Here is a 25260-nt window from a genome sequence, read left to right on the forward strand (position 1 = left end):
TTATGGAGTGTATTGGCAGCAAGATTATAAAGGTGTAATGAGAGTTCAGAATAAGTAAAAGATTTGATCCCTGAATTCAGGAGTGTCTGTTCTAAGGCCATAACTCTCAACCATGGTTGAGCATCAAAATTGCACATTTGATTTAGATGCTGAAATGAACTATTAAACAATTAGAAATGCTGAATCATAATGGAGATAAGGAGTATTACTGAGGTATCTATATATAAAAAAAGCACTGCTAATTTTGAGGTATGGCTAAAGTAATGGAGAACCTGGAAAGAGGAAAATGTATTAAGAATCTATACTAATAATAGAGGAATATGCAAATTGGATGGGACGCCATCACGTAATGAACAATCAGGACGGGGTTGGGGCTGCAGCGAAGAGCTCTCAGCATGCCTGCACCTAGGGTGTGGAGAGGAGGGGAGAGCAGATAGGTAGTCAGGGCGATCAGGCCAAGAGGGGAGAGCAGTTAGGAAGTTAGGGAAATCAGGCCAGCAGGGGAGGGCAGTTAGGGGGATCAGGCCGGCAGGGGCGAGTAGTTAGGTAATTAGGGCAATCAGGCCAGGAGGGGAGAGCAGTTAGGAAGTTAGGGAAATCAGGCCAGCAGGGGAGGGCAGTTAGGGGGATCAGGCCAGCAGTTAGGGCCATCAGGCTGCCACGGGAGCAGTTAGGGGCATCAGGCAGTCAGGCAGGTGAGCGGTTAGGAGCCAGTGGTTCCGGATTGTGAGAGGGATCCAGGATTGAAGAGGGCACAGGCCAGGCTGAGGGAATCCCCCCCCGCCCCCGTGCATGAATTTTGTGTACTAGGTCTCTAGTCCTGTATAATAAAAGCCTACTATGCTAAGTGTATGGTCATTCGGTCGTCCGTTCAACCAATCAAAGCGTAATATGCTAATGATATGCTAAGGCCACTCAACCACTCGCTATGACATGCACTTACCACCAGGGGGTAAATGCTCCAACCAGTAGGTTAGCTTGCTGCTGGGTCTGGCCAATCTGGACTGAGCTAGATGGGCCAAACATACCCTGGAGCCCTCCTGCAGTCCCTCCCTGGCTGGCCAACCTCCCGCATCCCTCCCTGGCCTCGATAGTGCACCGGTGAGGTCCCTCAGCCTGGCCTGTGCCCTCTTTCAATCTGGGACCCCTCAAGGGGGGCACATTGACTGCCAGGTAGTTCCATCTATTTATATAAAAGCCTAAGCGACCAAATGACCAAACAACTGGTCAGCCTGTCGCTATTACATGCACTGACCACCAGGGGGCAGACACTCAATGTAGGAGCTGCCCCATGGTGGTCAAGGCACTCCCACAGCAGGAGTACCACTCAGCTGACAGATGGGTGCCAGACACAGGGCTTACGGCTGGCCACTGCAGCCCGGAGATCACAGTGGAGTGGCAGTGAGCCTACGGAGCAGCAGCAGCAGGGCTGGGCTGAGCAGGAGCAGTAGGTAGGAATGGCAGTTGATGTTGGACTGCTGGTTTTGGTCCGATCCCTGTAGGCTATGCCAAGGGACCCCACTGGTGCATGAATACATGAACTGGGCCTCTAGTCTATATAATAAAAGCCTAAGTGACCATTACAGCGGAACAACTGAAACAACTGGTCACTATTATGCACACTGACCACCAGGGGGCAGAAGCTTAATGCAGGAGCTGCCCCCTGGTGGTCAGTGTGCTCCCACAGGGGGAGCGCCACTCAGCCAGAAACCGGGCTCATGGCTGGCGAGTGCAGTGGCGGTGGCGGGAGCCTCTCCCACCTCCACTGCAGTGCTAAGGAGCAGAGATCCAAGTGGTAAGGATCGAGCAGATGGGCGGTAAGGAGTGAGGGGTCCCAGACTGCAAGAGAGTGCAGGCCGGGCTGAGCCCCTCCCACCCCTCCAGTGCTGAATTTTGTGTACTGGGCCTCTAGTGACATAATAACAAGTGTAGCCCCATTCTGCAGTCTGACCCTTTGGATGTTAATCTTAGACCCTTGCTTTGGTTGGTGTCTTAGTCTGTTGAGCTGCTATAACAAAATACTGAAGACTGGGAAGCATGAACAACAGAAATGTATTTCTCACACCTCTAAGGCTGAGAAGTCCAAGATCAAGATGCCAGCATATTTATGTTCTGGTGACAGCCCTCTTCCTGGTTCATAGCTGGTGCCTTCTTCCTTTGTCCTCAATGGCGAAAAGGGCCAGGGATCTCTGTGGGGTTTCAATGAAAGGAACATTAATCTCATTTATGAAGACTCCATACTCATGACCTAATCACCCCCAAAGGCCTCACCTCCTAATACCATCACATTGTGCTCTGGGATTTCAACAGATGAGTTGGGAAGGAGACACATTCAGACCAAAGCAGTTGGTGACTTGAAACTTAAAATCAGCATATTTCAGTTTTCTGATATGTAAAATGGGACTAATAATAGTGAATTTTGAAGAGGCCATTTAAGAATGAAATTTGATAATTTATTTAAATTATTTAGCACAGTATCTGGCATACTTAAGTGTTCCATAAATATTTATTGGGTTTTATTTTAAGTGTAGCAAAAAGATCCATGCTTTATTCAAAGTGGTGAGGGAATATTAGTCCTGCTTATTCACAAAAGCTGCCTGAAAAGGTGATTATGAAGTTGTATATTGAAACAAAATGAATCTAGAAGATATTTCTTCCATTTAGAAGAGGAAAAAACATGAATAAAGATACATCGATTAGAAGAGTTCACCTATATGCTAATTTAGAGAATATTCTAAGTTAAAGGGATTTCATGGTGCAGGATAATACAGATAGCAATAAGATGCTTTTTAAGTTTTCTCAAGGTTATATCCTTGGATAATTTTCACATCATTGGGTGTTTAAACATTCTTAAGGTTATATTCTTGGATAATTTTCACATCATTGAGTGAAGGTATCTTTATTAGAGTAAATAGCGAAGAACCATGCTTTCCAGGTAGCTATATAGAACAATACATTTATTTCAGATTTTATGAAGATTTAAAAAGGGTTTTTTTTAAAATCTACTTTAAAAGACCTACTTACAGTTTAGAAAATATCAATATAAACCTAATTACCAATATTAGGTATACTTTGGTTTTTACAATTCTTTCCAATTATTCTTGTCCAGTGAAGGGATTCATCTCTGTTCTGACCATGATTTGCTCTTCTTGGAATTAGTCTTTCTCCTATATACATGACTTGTGTGCTTGTCTACCCTGTGCATACTGGATATCTCACTATATATATTAAGCAACCCATAATTATTTTTGGCTCATACTCTTTCTCAAAATATTTTTTAAAAATATTTTTATTGATTTCAGAGAGGAAAAGAAAGGGATTTAGAAACATCAATGATGAGAGAGAATCATTGATGGGCTACCTCCTGCACACCCCACACTGGGGATCCAGCCCACAACCTGGGCACATACCCTGACCAGGAATCGAATTGTGACTTTCTGGTTCATAGGTTGAAGCTTAATCACTGAGGCATGCTCTCCAGGCATCTCAAAATATTTTTAACTGTGTTCTCTTGGAATTGATTTCCATGGAAGTTTGGCTTTCCAACATTGTACCCTACTACATATCAACTACTTGCCTTAGTGCTAACTGGAGGCACAGCACTAGTTTTTCTGTTTGGCATTTCCATTCTCTAGACTAAGAGCTCTGCTCTATTAGCAGTGATTTTAATAGTAGCCTGCGGTAATGCAGGGAGTTTTATCACACATTTGTATTACACAACAACTTCCTTGTTGGGTTTCAAGCTCCAAATTCTCTCCTCTTGTGCAAGTCTTGAGGTTTTTTGTAACTGCAAGAAAGTTTTCCTGGGAACTGTAGGAATGTAGTCTGATTAATCTTATATAAAACTAGAGGCCTGATGCATGAAGATTTGTACAAGAATGGGCCTTCCTTCCCCTGGCTGCCGGCACCGCCTTCACTCAGGCCGGAGCTGCCTTTCTGACTTCCCACGCTGCCCAGAGGCCCTGAGTGTCTGGGGCTTTGTGGAACATCTGTGTCTTCGCCATGGCGATGACGCAAGCATCCCGCCCCGCCCCCAGCCACTTAGCACCTGTGTATGCAAATTAACCAGCCATCTTCGTTGGGTTAATTTGCATGCTCACTCCTGATTGGCTGGTGGGTGTAGCAAAGGTACAGTCAGTCAATTTGCATCTTACTCTTTTATTAGTGTAGATGATCCTGGGAAATTTTATTTGATAGTTATTAAGGAAATATTCATTGAGTGGCCAGATTATTATGATCTCTCTCTCTCTCTCTATATATATATATATATAGAGAGAGAGAGGGGGCGGTGCATGAATTCATGCATAGGTGGGGTCCGGCCAGCCTGGCCAGGGGGAGGGGACATGGACGGTTGGCCGGCTTGCCTGCTGGTCAAACTCCTGGTCAAGGGGACAATTTGCATATTAGCCTTTTATTATATATGATATACACTGAGTGGCCATATTATTATGCATTCAGAGATCATAATAATCTGGCCACTCAGTGTAATTCTTCACTGGATAATATGATGGCCAGAGCATACAGTATGTTTCTCCTTCCCTCCTGCCCTTTCTCCTCTTTAGCCTACCTTTTGGATTCACCTGTCTCTTCCCCCTTCCTCTTCCATGTCCTTCTTTCTTCTCCTCCTCCTTCTCTTCTTTTTCTTATTGTTCTTGTTCTGCTTCTCTTCCTCCTCTAATTCCATACTTTATTTTTATTTTTCTTTCCTCACCCATCTCTCTCCCTATTTCTTTCTCTTCTCTCTGCAATAACGTTTTCCTTATTTTTGTGCCCAGGTTTAATAGCCCCCAGTAATTTTTTTTTATTGCAATCAACCTGTAGTGAGTATAAATCAGAATAAAGCTATTTTTAACAGAAATGCACATGGTATTAAAATTAGAAACATATAAGGAATACTTTTGGAACACTTTTATGGGAATATCAGTAAGTTATGTTTTGAAGATACAAGTATAAAACATCACAAATGGGGCAAAAAAGTTTTCTTGAACAAATGATACTGACACAATTAATTACAGTTTAGAAAAAATAAGTGCTCATTTAAATATATATATATATATATATATATATATATATATATATATATATATATATATATATATAAAGAAAATATTAAAGGATTAGATATAATTTTTACAAATATAAGGTGATGAGAAGACAATGTTGGGAAATATTTACATTAAATCAGAACAAAAAAGCACTTTCTAATTATAAAGTTAGTATAAGGAATAAAAAAATATCCAAACCACAAAAGTGAAAAGAAGAGCAATACATTAAAAATATATGGGCATCAACAACAAAAAAAATGGTAAGCTCAAAAGGTGAAAGAGAAAATAAACATAATTCTTAGAGGGTAAATCTTAGTAGTTACCAAATATATGGAAAAAGCACGCTTTTAGTAATACTTAAATGAAATATATTAAAATTTTCTAATTACATCTTAAGAGTGAGTGCTACAGCAGCCTCATTCATCTTCATTCTCTGCCACTGAGAAAGGGAAGAGATGCAGTTGTTGATTTATATTGTCAAATGCTATTGTTTTTATTTTATTTTTTATTTTTTTAAAATATTTTATTGATTTTTTACAGAGAGGAAGGGAGAGAGATAGAGAGTTAGAAACATCAATGAGAGAGAAACATAGATCAGCTGCCTCCTGCACACCTCCTACTGGGGATGTGCCCGCAACCAAGGTACATGCCCTTGACTGGAATCAAACCCGGGACCCTTCAGTCTGCAGGCTGACGCTCTATCCACTGAGCCAAACCGGTCAGGGCAATGCTATTGTTTTTAGATCTTAGGAAATTGATTCAGGTTTCCTTCCTTTTCCACATGTACTCACTATAGTTCTAGGCTCTTTTCTTCAGACCTACCATTGTATTTGACCTTTGTCGTGAACATTTTGTCTTGACTTTCTCCTTTGTTCCCTTTCCTGTCTTTATTCCTCGTTCAGTCTAATGATTGAGAAGGAAGGCAGCATAGTGTAGGGATTTACAGCATAGGCTCTGGAGTAAGCCTACCTGGGGTCAAATCTTAGTTCTACTAACTGGAGGTCATGTGATACTAAGGATAATATTTTACATCTTATTATCATTCTCTATAATGTTGCAACATTTTAGGAGATTCTTTTTGTTGTTATTGTTAATCCTCACCCGAAGATATTTTTCCATTGAGTTTTAGAGAAAGTTGAAAGGTAGGAGGGAGACAGAGAGAGAAAAACACCCATGTGAGAGAGACACATCAATTAGTTGCCTGCTGCATGCACCCCAACCTGGGCCGGGATTGCGTCTGCAACCAAGGTACATGTCCTTAACCAAAATCAAACCCAGGACACCTCAGTCCATGGGCTGATGCTCTATCCACTGAGTCAAACCAGCTAGGGCAGGAGATTCTCTTCATATGGGGTTGATATATGGCTCAAATATTTCTTGTTTTCTTAGAGCAGTATCTGGCATACAAAAACTGATGTATAAATAAAGATCAAAATGCATTACTTTTAAAAATATTTTGCATAGATAATCTGTTCTTATCTTCCTTTTAATGCTTACAATGTTTTGTAATACAGAAGTGTTTTTATATAAACATATTGATAATTCTTTCTTGATTTTTAACTTTTCTATACTCAATAAAGATTTCATTAGCCAAAATGATAATTTTATTCTAGCATATTTATTTTTTATATTTAAGTATTTTATGCATCATAAGTTATGTTGATAACAAATTTATTGAAATACGAGTCTGATACTATAAAATTAATCCCTTTAAAGTGTACAATTTAGTGGTTTTAGTATAGTCACAAAATTTTGCAACCATCATGGCTATCAAAATTTAGAACATTTCCATCATTCCAAAAAGTATTCCATATTTTTAGCAGCCATTTCCCATCTCCCATTCCCCTCTCTACTGGTAAACTTTAATTTATTTTCTGTCTCTATAGAACTGGGTTATTCATGTTGTAAGGTATATCAGGACTTTATTCCCTTTTATTGACAAATAATATTTTATTGTATATAAATATGCTACTATGTGTATATCTATTCATCAATTGATAGGTATTGAGTTGTTTTTACTTTTTTATTTTCATAAGTTAATGCAACTATGAATATCTATGTATAATTGGTGTGTAGAAATATTTTTTGTGTTTTTTGCTGTTGTTAATCCTCACCTGAGGATATTTTTTTCCCATTGCTTCTTAGAGAGAGTGGAAGGGAGGGAGGAAGGGGGAAAGAGAGAGAGAGAGAGACATCAATGTAGGAGATACATTGATTGGTTGCCTCCTGCATGTGCTTCAGGAGTCAAACTGGGAATCAAACTCATGACTGGGAATCAAACTTGTGACCCTTTGGTGCATTTTTTCATGTATGCCTAGGAGTTAAACTGTTAGAGACATCATGACCCTTTCTTTAACTTTTTAAGGAACTGCCAAGCTGTTATCCAAAATAGGTGTACCATTTAATATTCCTACCAACAACATTTGAAGATTCCAGTGTTTCCAAATGCTCTCATACAATTGCATTGTCAGGGTTTTGTGTTGTTTTGTTTTGTTTGCCAGTCTAGTAGATGTAAACTGATATCTCATAGTGGTTTTTATTTGCATTTCCCTAATGATTTATGGTGCTGAACAGCCTTTTATGTGCTTACTAGAGGCCCAGGGCATGAAAATTCATGCACTGGAGGTGAGGTCCTTCGGCCCGGCCGTGGCGGCTGAGGGGCTGAGGGCACTGGAGGACTCCAGAGGCAGGCGCCCCGGCAGGGCTGAGGGGACTGGATGCTGCCATCTTGCATCTGTGGGCACCGCCATCTTTGAGGGTGTGGTAGTCAACTAGCATATTCCCTCCTTATTGGCAGTGGGCACCGCCATCTTCGTGAGGTTGTGATAGTCAATTAGCATATTCCCTCTTTATTAGTTAGTATATTGCCCATTGTAAATTGCCCATTCAAATCCTTTACCCATTGTCTTAATAGGATTATTTATGTGTTTAATTTCATGGTTCATTATATATTCTGGATACAAGAACCATATGGGACAGATAATTTGAGAATTCTCCCATTCTGTGCGGTAGTTTTTATTTTTATTTATTTATTTGTTTACTTTTATGATAGTGTTCTTTGGGGAGCAAAAGTTTCTAATTTTGATGAAGTATAATTAATCTATTTTTCTTTAGTTTGCTGCACATGGTCATGGAAATTTTTGCTCAGTTGTCTTAGTGGTGAGCTAATGATCAGACAGAGATTTAATTAAATACCTTGGATAAGTAAATCCTCCAGACTTTGCTGAGGTGCTCTACTTCAGTTTATTGACATGTGCTGAATGCTCCTATAAGCATTTACAAGTCTGCGTTCGTCTTCACTAAGGTCAGTCAGAGATGAGGGATTAGGGATTCTCTAATCTATATTTTCTGGTCATGGGTACAACCCTGCACATTGGTATGTTCTTCCATATTCCCAGGAATATACAGATCTTTTTAAATCTCCCTGTGGACATCCCATTTGTTTTTTTCTTTTACGTTTATGTTGTTGTTGGGGTGCCTGTTGTTATCAACAACTAGTAAGTAGCTCCATGTTAAACAACTGTTTTTTTGTGTGTTTTGTTTGTTTGTTTTTAAATAAAGGCCTTTATGGGCAGAGGCCTTCACACAGATGAGGTCTTGGAGAAGTTCTAAACTTGTTCTTAGCCCTCAGGTGTTTGCTAGGATGATGAGTTAAGAAGCTGGTGGGTCAAGACTTCCAAAGCAGCTGTGGAGAGAGGGATTACACAAATCCCAGCATTTGTGGAGATTCAGCCGCTTTTTTTCACCAGGTTTTTTTTTTGTTTTGTTTTGTTTTATGTGTGTTTTTTTAATAAATAATTGACATACATACATACATACATACATAATGGTTTGACTCACATATATTGTGAAGTGATTACTACAATTTGTAGTCTGTGGTTTGGTGTGAGCTTTTGCCTATTTCCAGAATTTTAAAAAGGATGGTTTTAACAAATTTGCCAATATATTCATTGTTTTCATGGAAGAAAAGACTTTCCAGTCTTTACTGTTGTTTTTTTAGATTTTATTTTGACAAATAAGTAAGATTTTTTTCCCTTTCTTTCTTCCAAAGTGTTTATGCATGCAATTGTTCCCATAGATTTGAAATATGGTATTTTTTTCTAATATATTGATTGTTTCTGAGTTTTAAAAAATCCTGTTCTATCAATATGGCTATAAATTTTATCTATGATCACCCTGTTTAATTTTTTTCTGGATAAATATATAATTAAAGGGTATAAAATAAAATGAACAATTTCAAGTGCGAATAATGTAATTAAGATCTCTTGTTTTAACTACAACTAAGAAAAAACATAGTATATCTTTATTCATTAAAAATGTAAACTGGATTAGAAAAAAATATGTGGGAATTGAGTTAGTTTACACATAACTTCATATACTTCATATAAATACTAAAAAAATATGTTTATGAATGAAATTATACTTTTTAAACAAAACATGTCTTACAAAAGTGGTTATTACTAGTCTCCCAACTTTAAGGACTTTCATGATTATTTTGATAATTTAAAACAATATTTCACTCTCTTTACTTTGCTCCTGAGTACACTCTTTTAAATTGTTTAAAAATATATTAAATACACACAGGTCAATTTTTAAATTTTACTTTTTTTTATAGGACTTTGGAGATGATGGATCCTTGTATATTACTAAGGTTACCACAACTCACATGGGCAACTACACCTGCTATGCAGATGGCTATGAACAAGTCTATCAGACTCACATCTTCCAAGTGAATGGTAAGAATTGTGATAGTGCTATAATTACTTTTTGCTTTGTTAGGTAATCAAGGAGTATTGTTGTTGACTGGGAAGGTAAGCCTTAATTTTTTTTTTAAGTCTTTGGACTTACTGTTAATGCAAAACTGTTTTTCATTTAAAAAAGTGTTTGAGTTGAATAAATACTGTAAGCTGTGCCACTTTTCTCATCAGGAATCATTGCAAAGTATCTCATTCTAACTAAAAAATTAAAGCAAAGAAAATTGAAATTACCTTTTAAGTTTAAGAATATCAACAAATAAGCAACCATATAAATTTTAGAAACTAAAAAAGAAACATTTAAAAATGTAATCAGATCATCTATTTCACTTATCTTAGTAATGATATGGGAAACTTATTATCTATAGCAAATTTTATACTCTTAATGGTTAATTTGATGGCTATGAACATTCGCCAAGTAAGCTGATAACATTCTTATAATCAGAGCTTTGTTTTCTTTCTAATTTAATTTAAATTTTAGTTATTTAGTTGAATTGGTGATATACAATTGCATGTTTGATTAATATACACTGATTCATTTTCATACTAATAAAATATATATTTTAATTCAACCTGTGATTTATAAAATGAAGGCAGAAACTTCCTTGGCTTCCTAGACATAAAGGAATAATGATGCCTCAGAGCTCCCTCTTCCCCACTATCAGTCTTAATAGTATGAATTAATTAAGAGAAATTCAATACATTAGTCTCCCTTTATCTGCAGAGAATAGACCCCCAGTGTGTGCCTGAAAGCACAGATAGTACTGAACCCTGTATATGTTCTGTCCTATACATACCTATGATAAAGTTTGATTTATAAATTAGACACAGTAAGAGCTTAACAACAGTAACTAAAAATAAAATATAACAATTATAACTATATACTATAATAAAAGTTATGTGAGTACGGCCATTTGTTTCAGGGTTTCCCTTGTTGAAGTCTTTGTATAGGCTCAGTGTTCCCATTAATAGGAACATGTTTTCTATTCGTGTTTTCTACGCACAGAATTAGCACATAATTAATGCCTTTTCCATCTTAATTAAGCACTTATTGGGCACTATGGCTATAACTTTTGCACTTTGAGTTGTGAGCAAAACAAGAAGGAATTTCTTTTGTCTTCACAATTTTATAGCTAGAAGATACTGGGTTACTCTAGATTTTAGCAACCTCAGCACACAATTATTTTCTTATTAAATTGAGAACTTTTACCTTTTTACTTCATGGAGGCGCTTGCTTCTAGCTTCTCTTTGGCATATCTGAATTGCCAACATCACTACTCTTGTGCTTTGAGGCCATTATTAAGTAAAATAAGTGTTACTTGAACACAAGCACTTTGATACCATGACAGTTGATCTGATAACCAAGACAGCTACTAAGTGAATAATGGTCAGGGAGGGTATACAGTGTGGAGATCTGGATAAAGAGATGATTTATGTTCTGAGCAAGTGTATTGAGACTGTTGGATATTTCATCAAGCTACTCAGAACTATGTGCAGTTTAAAATTTAAGAGTGGTTTATTTGGGGCATTTTTATTTCCATATTTTTAGACCTTAGTTGACCACAGGTAACTGAAACTATGGGAACAAAACTGCAGCGAAGAGGAGAACTACTGCATTAGGAGTGATTGCCTAGGCCAGTGGTCGGCAAACTGTGGCTCGCGAGCCACATGTGGCTCTTTGGCCCTTGAGTGTGGCTCTTCCACAAAATACCACGTGCGGGCACGCACGTACAGTGCGATTGAAACTTCGTGGCCCGTGCACAGAAGTCGGTTTTCGGCTCTCAAAAGAAATTTCAATCATTGTACTGTTGATATTTGGCTCTGTTGACTAATGAGTTTGCCGACCACTGACCTAGGCTGAGCACGGATGCTTTCCCTTTTCCAGGAACAAAAAGATCTTTGAACTTGGGAGTAAAATCAGTCTCTTCTATTACCTCCTACTACATGTAATGTACTTCAAAATCCTTGGTATAAATGTTGAAGGATAGGATTTGGAAAAAGGAACAATCATATTATCATTACTGTACATTAGTTAAAGGTGAACAGAGAGAGGGCCCTGCAGTAGTTGGAAAATGATTTGAAGCCAAAAGAGGGAGTTTTAGAAAATTACAGATGTGGTCCTTCTTTATGCTGGGGTAAATCCCAGCATAAATTCCAGTAAATGTTACTGGACTAGTCCTTTTGCATGTGTGCATCAGAAGACATGAACAGGAGCTTACAACAAAGAGAATAAGGGTATATTTTTAGGAAGTGGTCCCTGCCCTGAGATACAGGTGAGCTAATGCTCAAAGACCTGGCTCCCTGATAGCTTTGAGGGTGTGGGTTATATAGGGGAGAAACCATTAATCATAGTGACTAAGGGAGTTAGAGTCATGGTCAGGGCTGGGTCTCTATTGATTGGTCAGTACTAGGGTAGGGGATAATTGATCAGTGCGCCTGGTCCTGATTGACTTCAATCCATGATGTTACTTTGTCTGGTTTCCTGCTTTTCTGCAGCTGGAGAGCTCAATGGGGGGGAAAAGACTTATGTAATACTTTAAACAATAAAGAAGTAAAAAATAAAATAAAAATAAAACAATAAAGCACAATTGAAGCCTAGATGTCATCTCTAGTTTGACTGAAACTCTTCTTCTGAATCAGCAGACCTGAGACTTTGTTCCCAAGATTATTGTATGCCAACCAGAACCTCTTTGTCCTGAGGGCTTACTGATTAAGAAAGTGGCTGTGCAAGGGAGAAGGAGGCAGGTGGTGAGTCAGGGTGCTGGATGTGGCCAGTTTGAATCAAAAGGAAAGAAAGGAGAAAAGAAATGAAGTTTATGCGCATTACACAAAATGAAAAGCAACTCATTGAAGAGAAAAGGGGATAATTGCAGTAGTTGAGTCCTTAAAGAGTTGATGTAATGTAGTTATACCAATGGAAGGATTGGTGTTTGGAAAATGAATAGTTAATCTGTTAAAACAGTGAGCAAGACAGACTGGGAACAAGCCCTCAGGGTGGGAGCACGTGGAAATCCTTTTTTGATTGCTTGGGGTTTTGTCAGTGCAGTGAGGAATACCAACTATTGAAAATGAGGAATTTGTGAGAACATTAGTGGATTGAGGAAGGGTAATTATATAAAACTAGAAATTCGTGCAAGGGGCTCGGCCCTCAGAGCCCTGGCTTCATCCGGAAGATCATTCTGCTGTTCAGTCTAATTAGCATATTAGCTCTTTATTATATTGGACTAGAGGCCCAGTGCACAAAATTCATGTATGGGGGGGAGGCAGTGTCCCCTTAGCCCAGCCTGGACCCTCTCCAATCCAGGACCACTCGGGGAATGTCCGACCAGCAGTTGGACATCCCTCTCATAATCCAGGAGTGCTGGCTTCTAACTGCTCATCTGCCTGCCTGCCTGATCACCCCTAAATGCCCCCCCCACCAGCCTGATCACCTCTAACCACCTCTGCCTGCCAGCCTGATCACCCCGAACTGCCCCTCTGCCAGCCTGGTTGCCCCCAACTGCCCCCCCTGCCAGCCTGGTCACCCCCACCTGCCCCCCCGCCAGCCTGGTCACCCCCAACTGACCCCCCCACCAGACTGATCACCCCAACTGCCCTCCCTGCTGACCTGGTCACCCCCAACTGCCCCCCCTGCTGGCCTGGTTGCCTCTCACTACCCCCCTCTGCCAGCCTAATCACCCCTCACTGCCTCTGTGTGCCGGCCAGGTCGCCCCCAACTGCCTCCTCCCTGCTGGCCTGGTCATTCCTAACTGTGCCCCCTGCCAGCCTGGTAACCCCTTACTGCCCCACCTACTGGTCTGGTTGCCCCCAACTGCCCCCCTGCTGGCCTGGTTGCCCCCAACTGCCCCCCCGCCAGCCTGGGCACCCCCAACTGCCTCCCCGCCAGCCTGGGCACCCCCAACTGCCCCCTTGCTGGCCCGGTCACCCCTCACTGCCCCCCTCTGCTGGCCTAGTTGCCCCACACAGCCTACTGGTCAGTCGTTTGGTCGTCCCTCGCTACCCCCCCATGCTGGCCTGGTCGCCCCATGCAGCCTGCTGTTCAGTTGTTACTCTGAGGACATCATGACCAATTTGCATATTACCCTTTTATTTGTATAGATACTTACCTTGTAGGACAGGATGGTGATGGAAATAAGCAGTATGTAGTTGTTATGTTGGGCAGATCTTTGGGAGTTCTCAAGAAGATATATATTCAAATGTTTTTATTCAGCAGTGTTGGCTATGAATTTCCGATCAGAGATAAAAGTGATTTCAATTTAACCAGCATTTTATTTTGTCAGGTAAGTGAGAGAGAGACATAGAAAAGAAAGTTAATCAAGTTTATAAAAGAAGTATTATAATAAGTGGCAACAGAATTAGTGGTAGGGTGAGACCATGAGAAATGTGAAATGAAGTGAAAAAATTATTATAGTTTCCAAATTGGTCAGGTAATAATAGAATGGGTTACAAGGGAGAAAAAAAAGCAATAACTTCACTCAAGGCATTTTCTTAAGGCATCTGACAATTTCTGCTTATCAGAACTACTTTAAATTAGATTAAGTCTATATAAAAAATATATGGACCATAAAGTTTTGATAAATGTTTAGGCAGCTCAGCAGTTCTAAATCTAACTTGCCAGTTCTGGCTTTAGCTAAAAAGGAGAAATGAAGTATAAAATAACACTAATTCATCAAATTGAAATATAATTGATTAAAAACTTGTTCTGATGCATTTTTATCAATGAGGGAAGATAATAAGTGCATTTTAAGAATCATCTTTAATATTTAAACCTATGTGAAGAGCCAAAGAACTGTAAAAACATGTTGTGTATCAGTGAGAGATTGCCTTTAGCTTCTATAACAGTGACCCCAAACAACAGGAACGTTTTGCTACAGTGTGTTTTTCTTATGGGGGACCAGGACATCTTTACTTTGGGGGAAGAGAATGGGAAGGTTTTTTTATCATTCAGATTGCCTCTTCCTTCTATGGGGAAGGTGAGGGTCTACCTGACAGATTACTTTACTGATACGTAACCAAAAACTTTTAGACTGACTGATTAAGAGAGGTTGAAAGTGCAATTAGATCAGGTATTAAATGTAGGTTTGGTATCATGGGCTTTTACGGTAGCACCAGTGACACCATTTTGGGCCTGTGGTTTTTCGCCTTAACATAGCACTTTCTAATAAAATATTTTGAAATAGTAGGATTAGCTACAAAACAGAAGCCTTATAAGAGATTTGCTAAACAAGCCATTTCTTCCTTCCTTTGTATGTTTGTTTCTCTTTCCTTTGGGTTTAAGTTGTTTTATATTTGATATAACTTCAAACATATGTTTTTGTGTATAAATAAGTATAGTAAACTTGAGATCACTCACTCAGAATACTGTTGTAGTTCAATCAAAAAAGAATACTTAGGAATGAACTTTTACAATGGAAAAATACAAAGAAAATGCAAATTAGATAAGCAAATTGCACATTTATGGACCTAATAAATCTCTAAAACTAGTTTAATCCATTTTCCATTCTCCATTCAGAAAAGGTTAAAAAGACCTTTAGAAAATTAGATTTTCATAGGGAATTTAACATATTTATCTTAACAATTTGTCAATTAGTAATAAAAATAAAATATATCATTGATTACCATAAAAAGCTCTGAAAATACAAGTTAATGGAATTTGTGAAAAGTGTTTTTGAAGTGCAAAGTCTATTTAAATATCCCAGGGTGCAAGTCAAATAAAAGTCTATCAAACGCCCTGATTTTTTTTCAAACAATGCAAAATTAGATCATTGAAATATGAGAGTGCTTCTGTGTCCTTGTCAGAGAAATATTATGTATAAATCAAAGGTGCTTGACTCTACCAGTGGAATTCATTTCATGCTTTTCTTTTTCTTTTTACATAAAGTAAATTGCCTTTAGATTTTCAGCTTATGATACTGAATGTTTGAAATGTTCAGTGTTTACACTACCCTCTGGGCAGAAAGCTTGTCCATATTCACCATGGACCTATTTCTCGTTCATATTGTTTAAGACTTCACACATAATATCAAGTGTATTTTTTTTTCATGTCAGAAATTTCTATACAAGATTGCTGGTTTTCTAGGATGCCTATATAGAATATCCCTATTTTCCCCCTTTAAAGTTAGAAAGTGTCTTAAATGTAAGGTAATAATGGGCAGCTTCCTTTGCCTCATAGAGTGTAATTTTCTTATCCATTCATAGGCAGCCTGCCCTACTAACCCTGCCAAGCTTTCTGTTTGGCCAAAGTGGGGATGGGAGTAAAATCTTGCTGCAAACAGTAAGATCCTGAAAGGAGGAAGTAAGAGCCTTCCTTTGTCCTTCTTGGTCCTCCTCCCACTTTGAGTTATTAAAGGATGGGAAAGAGAGAAGGATTACTCTGTCTCAATGATTCTCCAACTGTTCTTGGGCAGCCAGCATCAGCAAGTAGTTTTAAATGCAAATTATCAGGACAGGGTGTACCACCCGTATGGAATCAGAGGCTCTGGGAAAGGGATAGAATAACAAACACTCCTGATGATTTTGACTATAACGTTTGAGAACTGCTGCTCAAACAGTTGTATTGGCTAGAAACATGAGTGTGAGAATGTGTTCCTTCCTCATATTCTCCAGCTTTATTCTCTTTTGACCTAAAACTAAGTTTATGGTGACCTCAGGGTGTCACTCCTACTTAGGGGCCAGAGATCAGGCGTGTCTTAAATCAGCCTTACCCCTCATGAGGTCCTGCAGCAAACAACCTTAACGTCTTTCTCCAAATTCTGCACTGACCACCTGAGCTGTGGTGGAGGTCTTTTGACAGCTTGTTACTGTAGGAACCAGTCTTTCTGCCACTTCTTTTATAACTTTATTTGAACCAGGAAACTTTACCAGATGCATTCAAGGTAGTTCAGATGTGCCAGATGTTTAATGCCCTCAGGACAGTCCTTAACCAATAAGGGACACAAGTCAATGGGTAAGAAGCTCAGCTTCCCACCCATTCTGTGGGCAGATTGTGAGCTGACTTGTACATGATTCTTCGGAGGGTCTACATTGGAATTGAGCTATTTTTGTTCATAATAATAGCATGCTCATGAATATCATGAATCCCCTTCCTTTCTTCCTTCCTTCCTTCCTTCCTTCTTTCCTTCCTTCCTTCCTTCCTTCCTTCCTTCCTTCCTTTCTTCCTCTCTCTCTCTCTCTCTCATTTTTCTTAACCTTTATCTTACTTTTCCCTCTTTTTAGCCTGTGCATTCTAGGATCAGTTCCGAAATCAACTATCTGAACCTAACTAATTTTCTCAGAGCTACTCTTGGGGACACTCCTACTTAGAAAAGGCCTTATCCTAGTTACTATTGCTACCCTTTTGTAATTCCCCCGAGAACTACTGGTGGTCACTATATTTTTGCTCCCAGAAGGCTTTTAAACATGATAGAAAGTACATTAATTTATGAACTCCAAGGCCAAAAATACTTTCTATTATTTCCCGTGCTAAATTATGTCCAGTTAACTGTTCAGTAGAGCTCTTCAGATCTGCAATTAGATTAAATCATGACAGCCTGATACTTCAATTATGCAATAGCGAGAGCATAGAGATGCTCAAAATTTAATATGTAATTTATTATATTCCCAGAAAGAAATAAAACTTCAAAGATTAAAGTTCCAAATAAATTAGCCCGAAGTAATTAATAACCAAAATTAAATTCTTGCAACATAAAATTTAAAGAAAGTCCAAATGGTTTAAAGTAAGTAAATCCTAAAGAATCAAGTTCTTCTCTGATATCCTTTACAATGAGAGAGGACCTTGATAAGTTTATTGCTTTGGGACAACTTCACCATATATATGTATGCTGGGCTAATTCTCACTGGACTTAAAGGTGTCATCATGTAATTTGTTTTCAAACAGTTACATTAGTTCTATATTCATTTATTTCCTTGTATTCTGTCTTCTGTTAGGTTGCATAACTTTTAGAATTCTATCTTTTCTCTACTATTGACTTATTAGTTATACCTGTTTTTTAATTTTAATTTTTAAAGTGTAGCCGTAAGGTATATTTACAATATACAGCTTAAACATATTACTATGTATCATCAAATATTTCACCAATCTATAAAAATAAAAGTGTAATATGCTAATTAGACTGGATGTCCTTCCAGATGAAGCCAGGGTTGCGAGAGAAGCCCAGGTCCCAGGTGCCAGAGGGAAGCCCGTGCCAGCAGCTTGGGGAAGGAAGGCCTACTTTGGCATGAATTTCTTGCATTGGGCCTCTAGTCCTATCTAATAAAAGAGTAATATGCAAATTAACCATCACTCCGCTATGCCCACAAGCCAATCAGGAGTGAATATGCAAATAAACCCAACCAAGATGGCTACGGCCACAAAGAGCAGGAGGGAGGCTTGGGTTTCCCCAGCAATGGAGGAAGCCAAGCTTTCCACCTGCCCTTGCCGGCCTAGGCCTCCACTCAAGGCTACAAAGTTTCAATGATAGAAGATACATAAATCCAAACAGAAATGGCGGCAGCCACGGAGTGAGCAGAAGGCTTGGCTCTGCTCCAGGCTACAAAGTTTCAATTGTAAAAGATAAATACACCCCAGATACCAGGGCCTCCGCTTGGGTTGCCAGGGGGCATGGCCGGCCTGCAAACCACCACAGGCCCCTCTCCCAGGACACTCCACACCCCAAAGGAACCCCCACCCTGATCCGGGACACCCTTCAGGGCAAACCAACTGCCCCTACCCATGCACCAGGCTTCTACCCTATCTAATAAAAGAGTAATATGCAGATTGACCATCACCCCAATACACAAGATGGCTGCCCCCATGTGGTCAAAGATCCTGCCCCCATGTGGACACAAGATGGCCACCATAAGATGGCCAGCAAGGGAGGGCACTTGGGAGGGACCAGGCCTGCAAGGGAGGGCAGTTGTGGGCAATCAGGCCAGCAGGGGAGGGCAGTTGGGAGGGACCAGGCCTGCAAGGGAGGGCAGTTGGGGGCGATCAAGCTTGCAGGGAAGGGCAATTAGGGGCAACCAGGCCTGCAGGGAAAGGCAGTTGGGAGGAACCCAGACCTGCAGGGGAGAGCAGTTGGGGGGAACCAAGCCTGCAGGGAAGGGCAGTTAGGGCTGATCAGGCCTGCAGGGGAGGGCAGTTGGGGGTGACCAGACCTGCAGGGGAGGGCAGTTGCGGGGGGGACCAGGCCTACAGGGGATGGCAGTTAGGGGTGACTAGGCCTGCAGGGGAGGGCAGTTAGGGGTGACCAGGCCTGCAGGGGAGGGCAGTTATGGGAAAACAGGCTGGCAGGGGAGCAGTTAGGCATCAATCAGGCTGGCAAGAGAGTGGTTAGAGGGTGATCAGGCTGGCAGGCAGAAGTGGTTAGGGGCAATCAGGAAGGCAGGCAGGCGAGCAGTTGGGAGCCAGCAGTCCTGGATTGTGAAAGGGATCCCAGATTGGAGAGGGTGCAGGCTGGGCTGAGGGACACCCCCGTGCACAAATTTCGTGCACCGGGCCTCTAGTATAAAATAAAAACATTAAAGTAGCATACTTTGATCTCTCCTTTCCATCTATTATTATAATACAGGAGGCCCAGTGCATGAAATTCATGCACGGGGGTGGAGGGCCCCTCAGCCCAGCCTGCACTCTCTCCAATCCAGGACCGCTCAGGGGATGTCCAACTTCTGGTTTAGGCATGGTCCTGGGGATCGGGCCTAAACTGGCAGTCGGACATCCCTCTCTCATAATCTGGGACCACTGGCTCCTAACTGCTCACCTGCCTGCCTGCCTGATCACCCCTAACTGCCCCCTCCTGCCAGCCTTATCACCCCTAACCGCCTCTGCCTGCCAGCCTGATAGCCCCAGACTGCTCCCTCTGCTGGCCTGGTCACCCCCAACTGCCCCCCTGCCAGCCTGGTCACCCCCAGCTGCCTCCCCTGCCAACCTGGTCACTCCCAACTGCCCTCCCTGCCGGCCTGGTTGCCTCTATCTTCACCCCCCTGCTGGCCTTGTTGCCCCAAACTGCCCCCCCTCTGCCAGCCTGGTCACCCCCAACTGCCCCTCCCCCCGCCAGACTGGTCACCCCTCACGGTCCTCCCTGCTAGCCTGGTCATGGCTTACTGCCTCTGCATGCTGGCGTGGTCACCCCTAATTGCCCCCCCTCCACTGGCCTGCTCACCCCCAACTTCCCCCCCCCCGCCAGCCTGGTTGCCCCCAGCTGCCCCCCCTGCTGGCCTGGTCACCCCTCACAGCCCCCCCACCAACCTGCTTGCCCCACGTAGCCTGCTGTTCAGTCATTTGGTTGTCCCTCACTAACCCCCCTGCTGGCCTGGTTGTAGGCAGCCATCTTGTGAGGGCATGAGGGTCAATTTGTATATTACCTCTATATTATATAGGATTGGTAAACATTTTACTTTTTTATGTTATAAATCCCACATTCATTGTTTTCCTTTTCCTTTAAAGCAGCGGTTCTCAACCTTTCTAATGCCGCGACCCTTTAATACAGTTCCTCATGTTGTGGTGACCCCCAACCATAAAATTATTTTTGTTGCTACTTCATAACTATAATTTTGCTACTGTTAATGAATCGTAATGTAAATATCTGTGTTTTCTGATGGTCTTAGGTTCTACAGCAGTGGTTCTCAACCTGTGGGTCACCTAAGACAATCGGAAAACACAGATATTTACATTTCATTTCATAACAGTAGCAAAATTACAGTTATGAAGTAGCACGAAAATAATTTTATGGTTCGGGGTCACCACAACATGAGGAACTGTATTAAAGGGTCGCGGCATTAGAAAGGTTGAGAACCACTGTTTTAAAGAGTTAAAAATCTCTCACGTATTTTTTTAATAAGTGAACTAGACTTTTACATTTATCTTTTCTAAGCCCCCATCATTCTTTCATGTAACTACAAATTTCTTAATTTTTTCTTTAGACTAATAAACATCCTTTAACAATGTGAAATTCAGCTCTGCTCCATGTTCTTGCTCCAATCTGTGAAGTATTTGTTACCTATTCATGAGGTAAAGCATAGAATTTATGAATAGGCTTTTAAAAAATTATAATAATTTCGTATTGCTATGTCATCTATGAAACTGGTCTTATTTTCTGGTAACTGTAGAAATTGAAGGGGAAAAAATTCCACAAAACACAACAAGATCCCCACCACAGAGAGTTCTGGAATCACTTCCCTCAGGCCTGGATCCTCCAATGGATCCTTTGTATTTGTTTATCAGACAACAGAAGAGACAATATATGAAGGATTGTATAGATATTTAGGACAGGCCTTGTGGTAGCAGATGGCATTTTTGACTGCTAACCTGGGCTTGCAGTTTGTGCATTTTATTGTAAGAGAGTCTGAGGGGGGAAAAGCTAGCTCTCAGCTCAGAAAGAGGGGGAATACATTTAGTGTACACCTCGCCTCATTTTGCCACAAGAAAGCAATGCTCCTAAGTTTTCTGGGAGAAAGATCAAACACTGCAATGTCACCTCTCTCAGAAAACGTTTAAGGCTATCATGTTGTCCTTGGGAAAAGGTACTTTGGACCTAATGCCACAATGGAATTACCTACATTTGTAAAACCGGGTCTGTAGGGATTCCACCAGCATTGTTCCAGCTGGCATGTATACTTTTGAGATTAGTGTTTCTGAAAACTGTGCCTTCAGGGAAGTAGCAGAGACCCAAACCTCACTGTGAGCTCCACAGTTATCATTTTCTCAGTTTAGAAAGTTCCTAGACCTTGTGCTATATTTATTTCTGCTACCCCCACCCCCTGCTTCTAAAGTATTCTTTCCTTTACTTGTTCCATTATTTCTTTAGGAGGGTTCAGGCATTTTAATCATCTCTTGGTTTGCACTCTTTCCTTTAGTTTTGGTAGGGCAGTCTACTGAAATCATTGTCTTCCTTCTTTTTATTGCTCTCTGCTTTCTGGTCCAAACATTTTTATTTTTTAGTATTTCTCTCCATGTTGTCTTGTGGGATATGCCCTGGTGAGAGATTTGAAGATATTGCATTTGGTCTGCCAAAAATACCCACAGTTCAAACAAATATTCCCCACCTTGTTCTTACTGATTCAAGTAATCCCACCCAAGGGCTGTCCTTACATTAGAACAATATCTAACCTACAGCCATACATGATCCATCATTATTATGCCTGGATTCATTTTAGTATGTTTCATCTTGGCAGTGATGTCCCTGAGTCTTAATTCTATAGATTTCCTCGTCATGTGCCCTTAGGTATAGAGCAGTGGTTGGCAAACTCATTAGTCAACAGAGCCAAATATCAACAGTACAACGATTGAAATTTCTTTTGAGAGCCAAATTTTTTAAACTTAAACTTCTTCTAATGCTACTTCTTCAAAATAGACTCACCCAGGCTGTGGTATTTTGTGGAAGAGCCACACTCAAGGGGCCAAAGAGCCGCATGTGGCTCGCAAGCCGTGGTTTGCTGACCACTGGTATAGAGGATAGCTCCATGGCCATCATAATTACTGTCACTTTGAAATACATCCAGGGATGCCATGAGAACTTCATATTGTTCTTCTTTCTAACACATTGTTTCCCACAATCTGTGTAAACACTTGAAAGAGGTCTAGGAAATACAAGTCTTACTTTTGTGTATCCCAATATTTATGAGGTCAGATCACATCCCTCCTCTGCTTAGCACCCTATAGTGGCTCCCAATGTCACTCAGATTAAAAGCCTGTCTTTGGAGTGCCCTTCAAAACAAACCATAAAATGTTCTGATTTTGCAGTAACTTCTTATCCTCTTATCTTCCTTGCAAACTCTGCTCCAGCTCCACTTACTGCTCACCCCATTGTTGTCCTTAAATATGACAAGCATCCACAGTTGGTTATTCCCTCTGCCTGAAAAAACTTCCCAGATTTCCATAATGCTCTGTTTCAACCTCTTTCAACTCTGTTGTTAAATGTCAACAACACATCCAGGCTACACAATTAAAATTAAACCCAGTTCCCACCTTCCCACACTTGAGGCCTCTCTCAACTTTATCCATAGCCCTGTTACACCCTATCAGGTTGCATATACTATTTACATTGTTTTCCCCCCTCATATTTTAACATCTTTGATAAGAGATACTTTCTACAACATCTTACCTAATAATAGGCAAACATGTAAATTGACTATACCTCCACTACGCCCACAGCCAATCAGAGTGAATATGCAAATTAGAAGTCCAAAGATGGTGGCCACCCAGCTGCTCCAGGCTGAGTGGCCAGGCAGGGCAGGACGCCTGCTATGAGAGGGAGGGCAGAGCGGGCAAAGGGATCTACAGGAGCCGAGTGCTGCAGCAAAGACAAGACTACAGACTCCAGAGTCTGCAGTGAAGACAAAGACGTAAGTCTGCAGCGAAGATGGCAGACTCCGGCCTGAGTCTGCAGCAAAGACGAAGAAGGCAGACTGGCCAGAGTGAAGACCTGGGTCCCGGGTGCCGGAGGAAAACTGGTGCTGGAAGCCAAGGGAAGGAAGGCCTATTGCACGAATCTCTTCGTGCATCTATAAAACACAATGCATTTTATTAAACTGGTAGTATTTGTTTTCTTTGTTAGTGGTATATAAATAATAGCATCTTAGATTGAATTAAATAAGGTGTGTTACTTAAGATGTTTAAGTTTATTTTTGTCTTCTGTCACTAGAAGGGATCCCTTCTCCTTTTCTCTCTCCCTCCCTCACTTCTCTCTCTCTCTCTCACCACCCACTCTCTCTCTGCCTCTCTCTGTCTCTCTGCTTTTAGCTGCCTAGTACATGCTTTACACATAGTTATGACTCAATAAGTATTTGCAGAAACAATGCACATTAAAAGATGACTAAATGTTTCTCATTAGTTCCTGGTTCAGGATCCCATTGCAGAATCACTGTAGTCTACTATTTGAGATTTCCCCCCTCTCTGCTTCTGTCAGGTTGCTGGGCAGGGGTCCTCAAACTTTTTAAACAGGGGGCCAGTTTACTGTCCCTCAGACCGTTGGAAGGCCGGACTATAGTTTAAGAAAAAAACTATGAAAAAATTCCTATGTGCACTGCGGGCCCGGGACGAGTCAGCTGCTAAGGAGGACAGGCAGCGGCACCTGGCGGGCCGGATAAATGTCCTCGGCGGGCCGCATGTGGCCCGCGGGCCGTAGTTTGAGGACGCCTGGTCTATGGTTTTATTAGATAGGCAACTAAAACATTTACTCATTTTTAAAATATATTTTATTGATTTTTTACAGAGAGGAAGAGAGAGGGATATAGAGTTAGAAACATCGATGAGAGAGAAACATTGATCAGCTGCCTCTTGCACACCCCCTACTGGGGATATGCCCACAACCAAGGTATATGCCCTTGACTAGAATTGAACCTGGGACCCTTCAGTCTGCAGGCCGACGCTCTATCCACTGAGCCAAACTGGTTAGGGCTTTACTCATTTTTTAATAGTACCTTTTTTTAAGAGCCACTGTTTCATAGAGTATGTGTGTGTGTGTGTGTGTGTGTGTGTGTGAGAGAGAGAGAGAGAGAGAGAGAGAGAGACTTGGACTTGAAGATCTAATTTTCCTTTTCATATCTGGCTGCTTGCTCTATCCTCTATGATGTACTCCTACGTAAATGTATTCTCTAGTTTAATCAGTCTTTCTTTTATTCTCATTTTCCACTACTTGTATCTTGATGAAAACTGAAGTATCTTTTGGACCATTTCAGTTCCTCCTTGACATCCTAAACAAACCTATTGCTTAGAGATAGTGAAGGTATGGAAGTTTAACTGCTGTCCTAGGCTTCAAGTTTTGTCTCTATCTAGCTCTTGAGATTTATTTTTCCAAAATAAGATACTTTTTCAATGTTACATTTTCTATTAATAAAATATGTAATTTTTGTTTGGGTGAAGACATACTGCAAATCTTTGCAATCTAAGCCTTGATAAAAATTTATATAAGTGAGGAAACCAGAGTTCAGGTATCCCCTCCTATCTGAAAGTAGAGTGTTCCTATTAAACTTCTCATAAACTGAAATGGTATAAAATGCACATGCAGTTACGTTAGGACAGGTCTTGCTACTGGATGCCCAAAGTGAATGGAGATAAAGCACAGATGCCCACACACACAGTTCCAAGCTTGGGTGCTTGAGGCTAAGGCGATGAGTGTAGCTTCCAGAAAGAAGCTTGGGGGACCGCTCTGCTGCTCTGGGGGTCCACTGCCTCCATGACAGTTAGGGGAAAGCAGGTGCAGATATAGGTCTTTTGTAAAAGCAAAGTGAACTTTTGAAAAGTAGGGGATACTTGTACTTGTTACCACATAGCAGTGGGCTAGTGCTCAGACAGCCTTTGAACAAGCCCCACTTTATAGAAAGTTAGTTCTGTGTGACCCCCTTTGGGTAACTAATGGTAGTTAATGGAATTCTGGTAGTCAATTTGGTATTTCCTACCTAGAACTACTACTAATACCTTAAAGCCATAATCTATCCTTAGTGCTTTGTAGTACTAATGGAAATTAGCTGCCTGTGCATTAGGG

General features: G+C 40.9%; 1 protein-coding gene across 4 annotated transcripts in view; it reads left to right on the top strand.

The window, feature by feature from the left end:
* FSTL5 (follistatin like 5) overlaps positions 1–25260 on the top strand; it is a 618951-nt gene that overhangs the window by 446599 nt on the left and 147092 nt on the right. For all 4 annotated transcript variants that reach the window (XM_080673147.1, XM_080673149.1, XM_080673148.1 and 1 more), the window contains exon 8: positions 9661–9781. In XM_080673147.1, coding sequence (XP_080529273.1) covers positions 9661–9781 — 121 coding nt within the window. The remainder of the gene's footprint in view (positions 1–9660; positions 9782–25260) is intronic.

The sequence above is a fragment of the Plecotus auritus genome (genome assembly GCF_963455305.1).
Source record: "Plecotus auritus genome assembly, chromosome: 6".
Taxonomy (NCBI): domain Eukaryota; kingdom Metazoa; phylum Chordata; class Mammalia; order Chiroptera; family Vespertilionidae; genus Plecotus; species Plecotus auritus.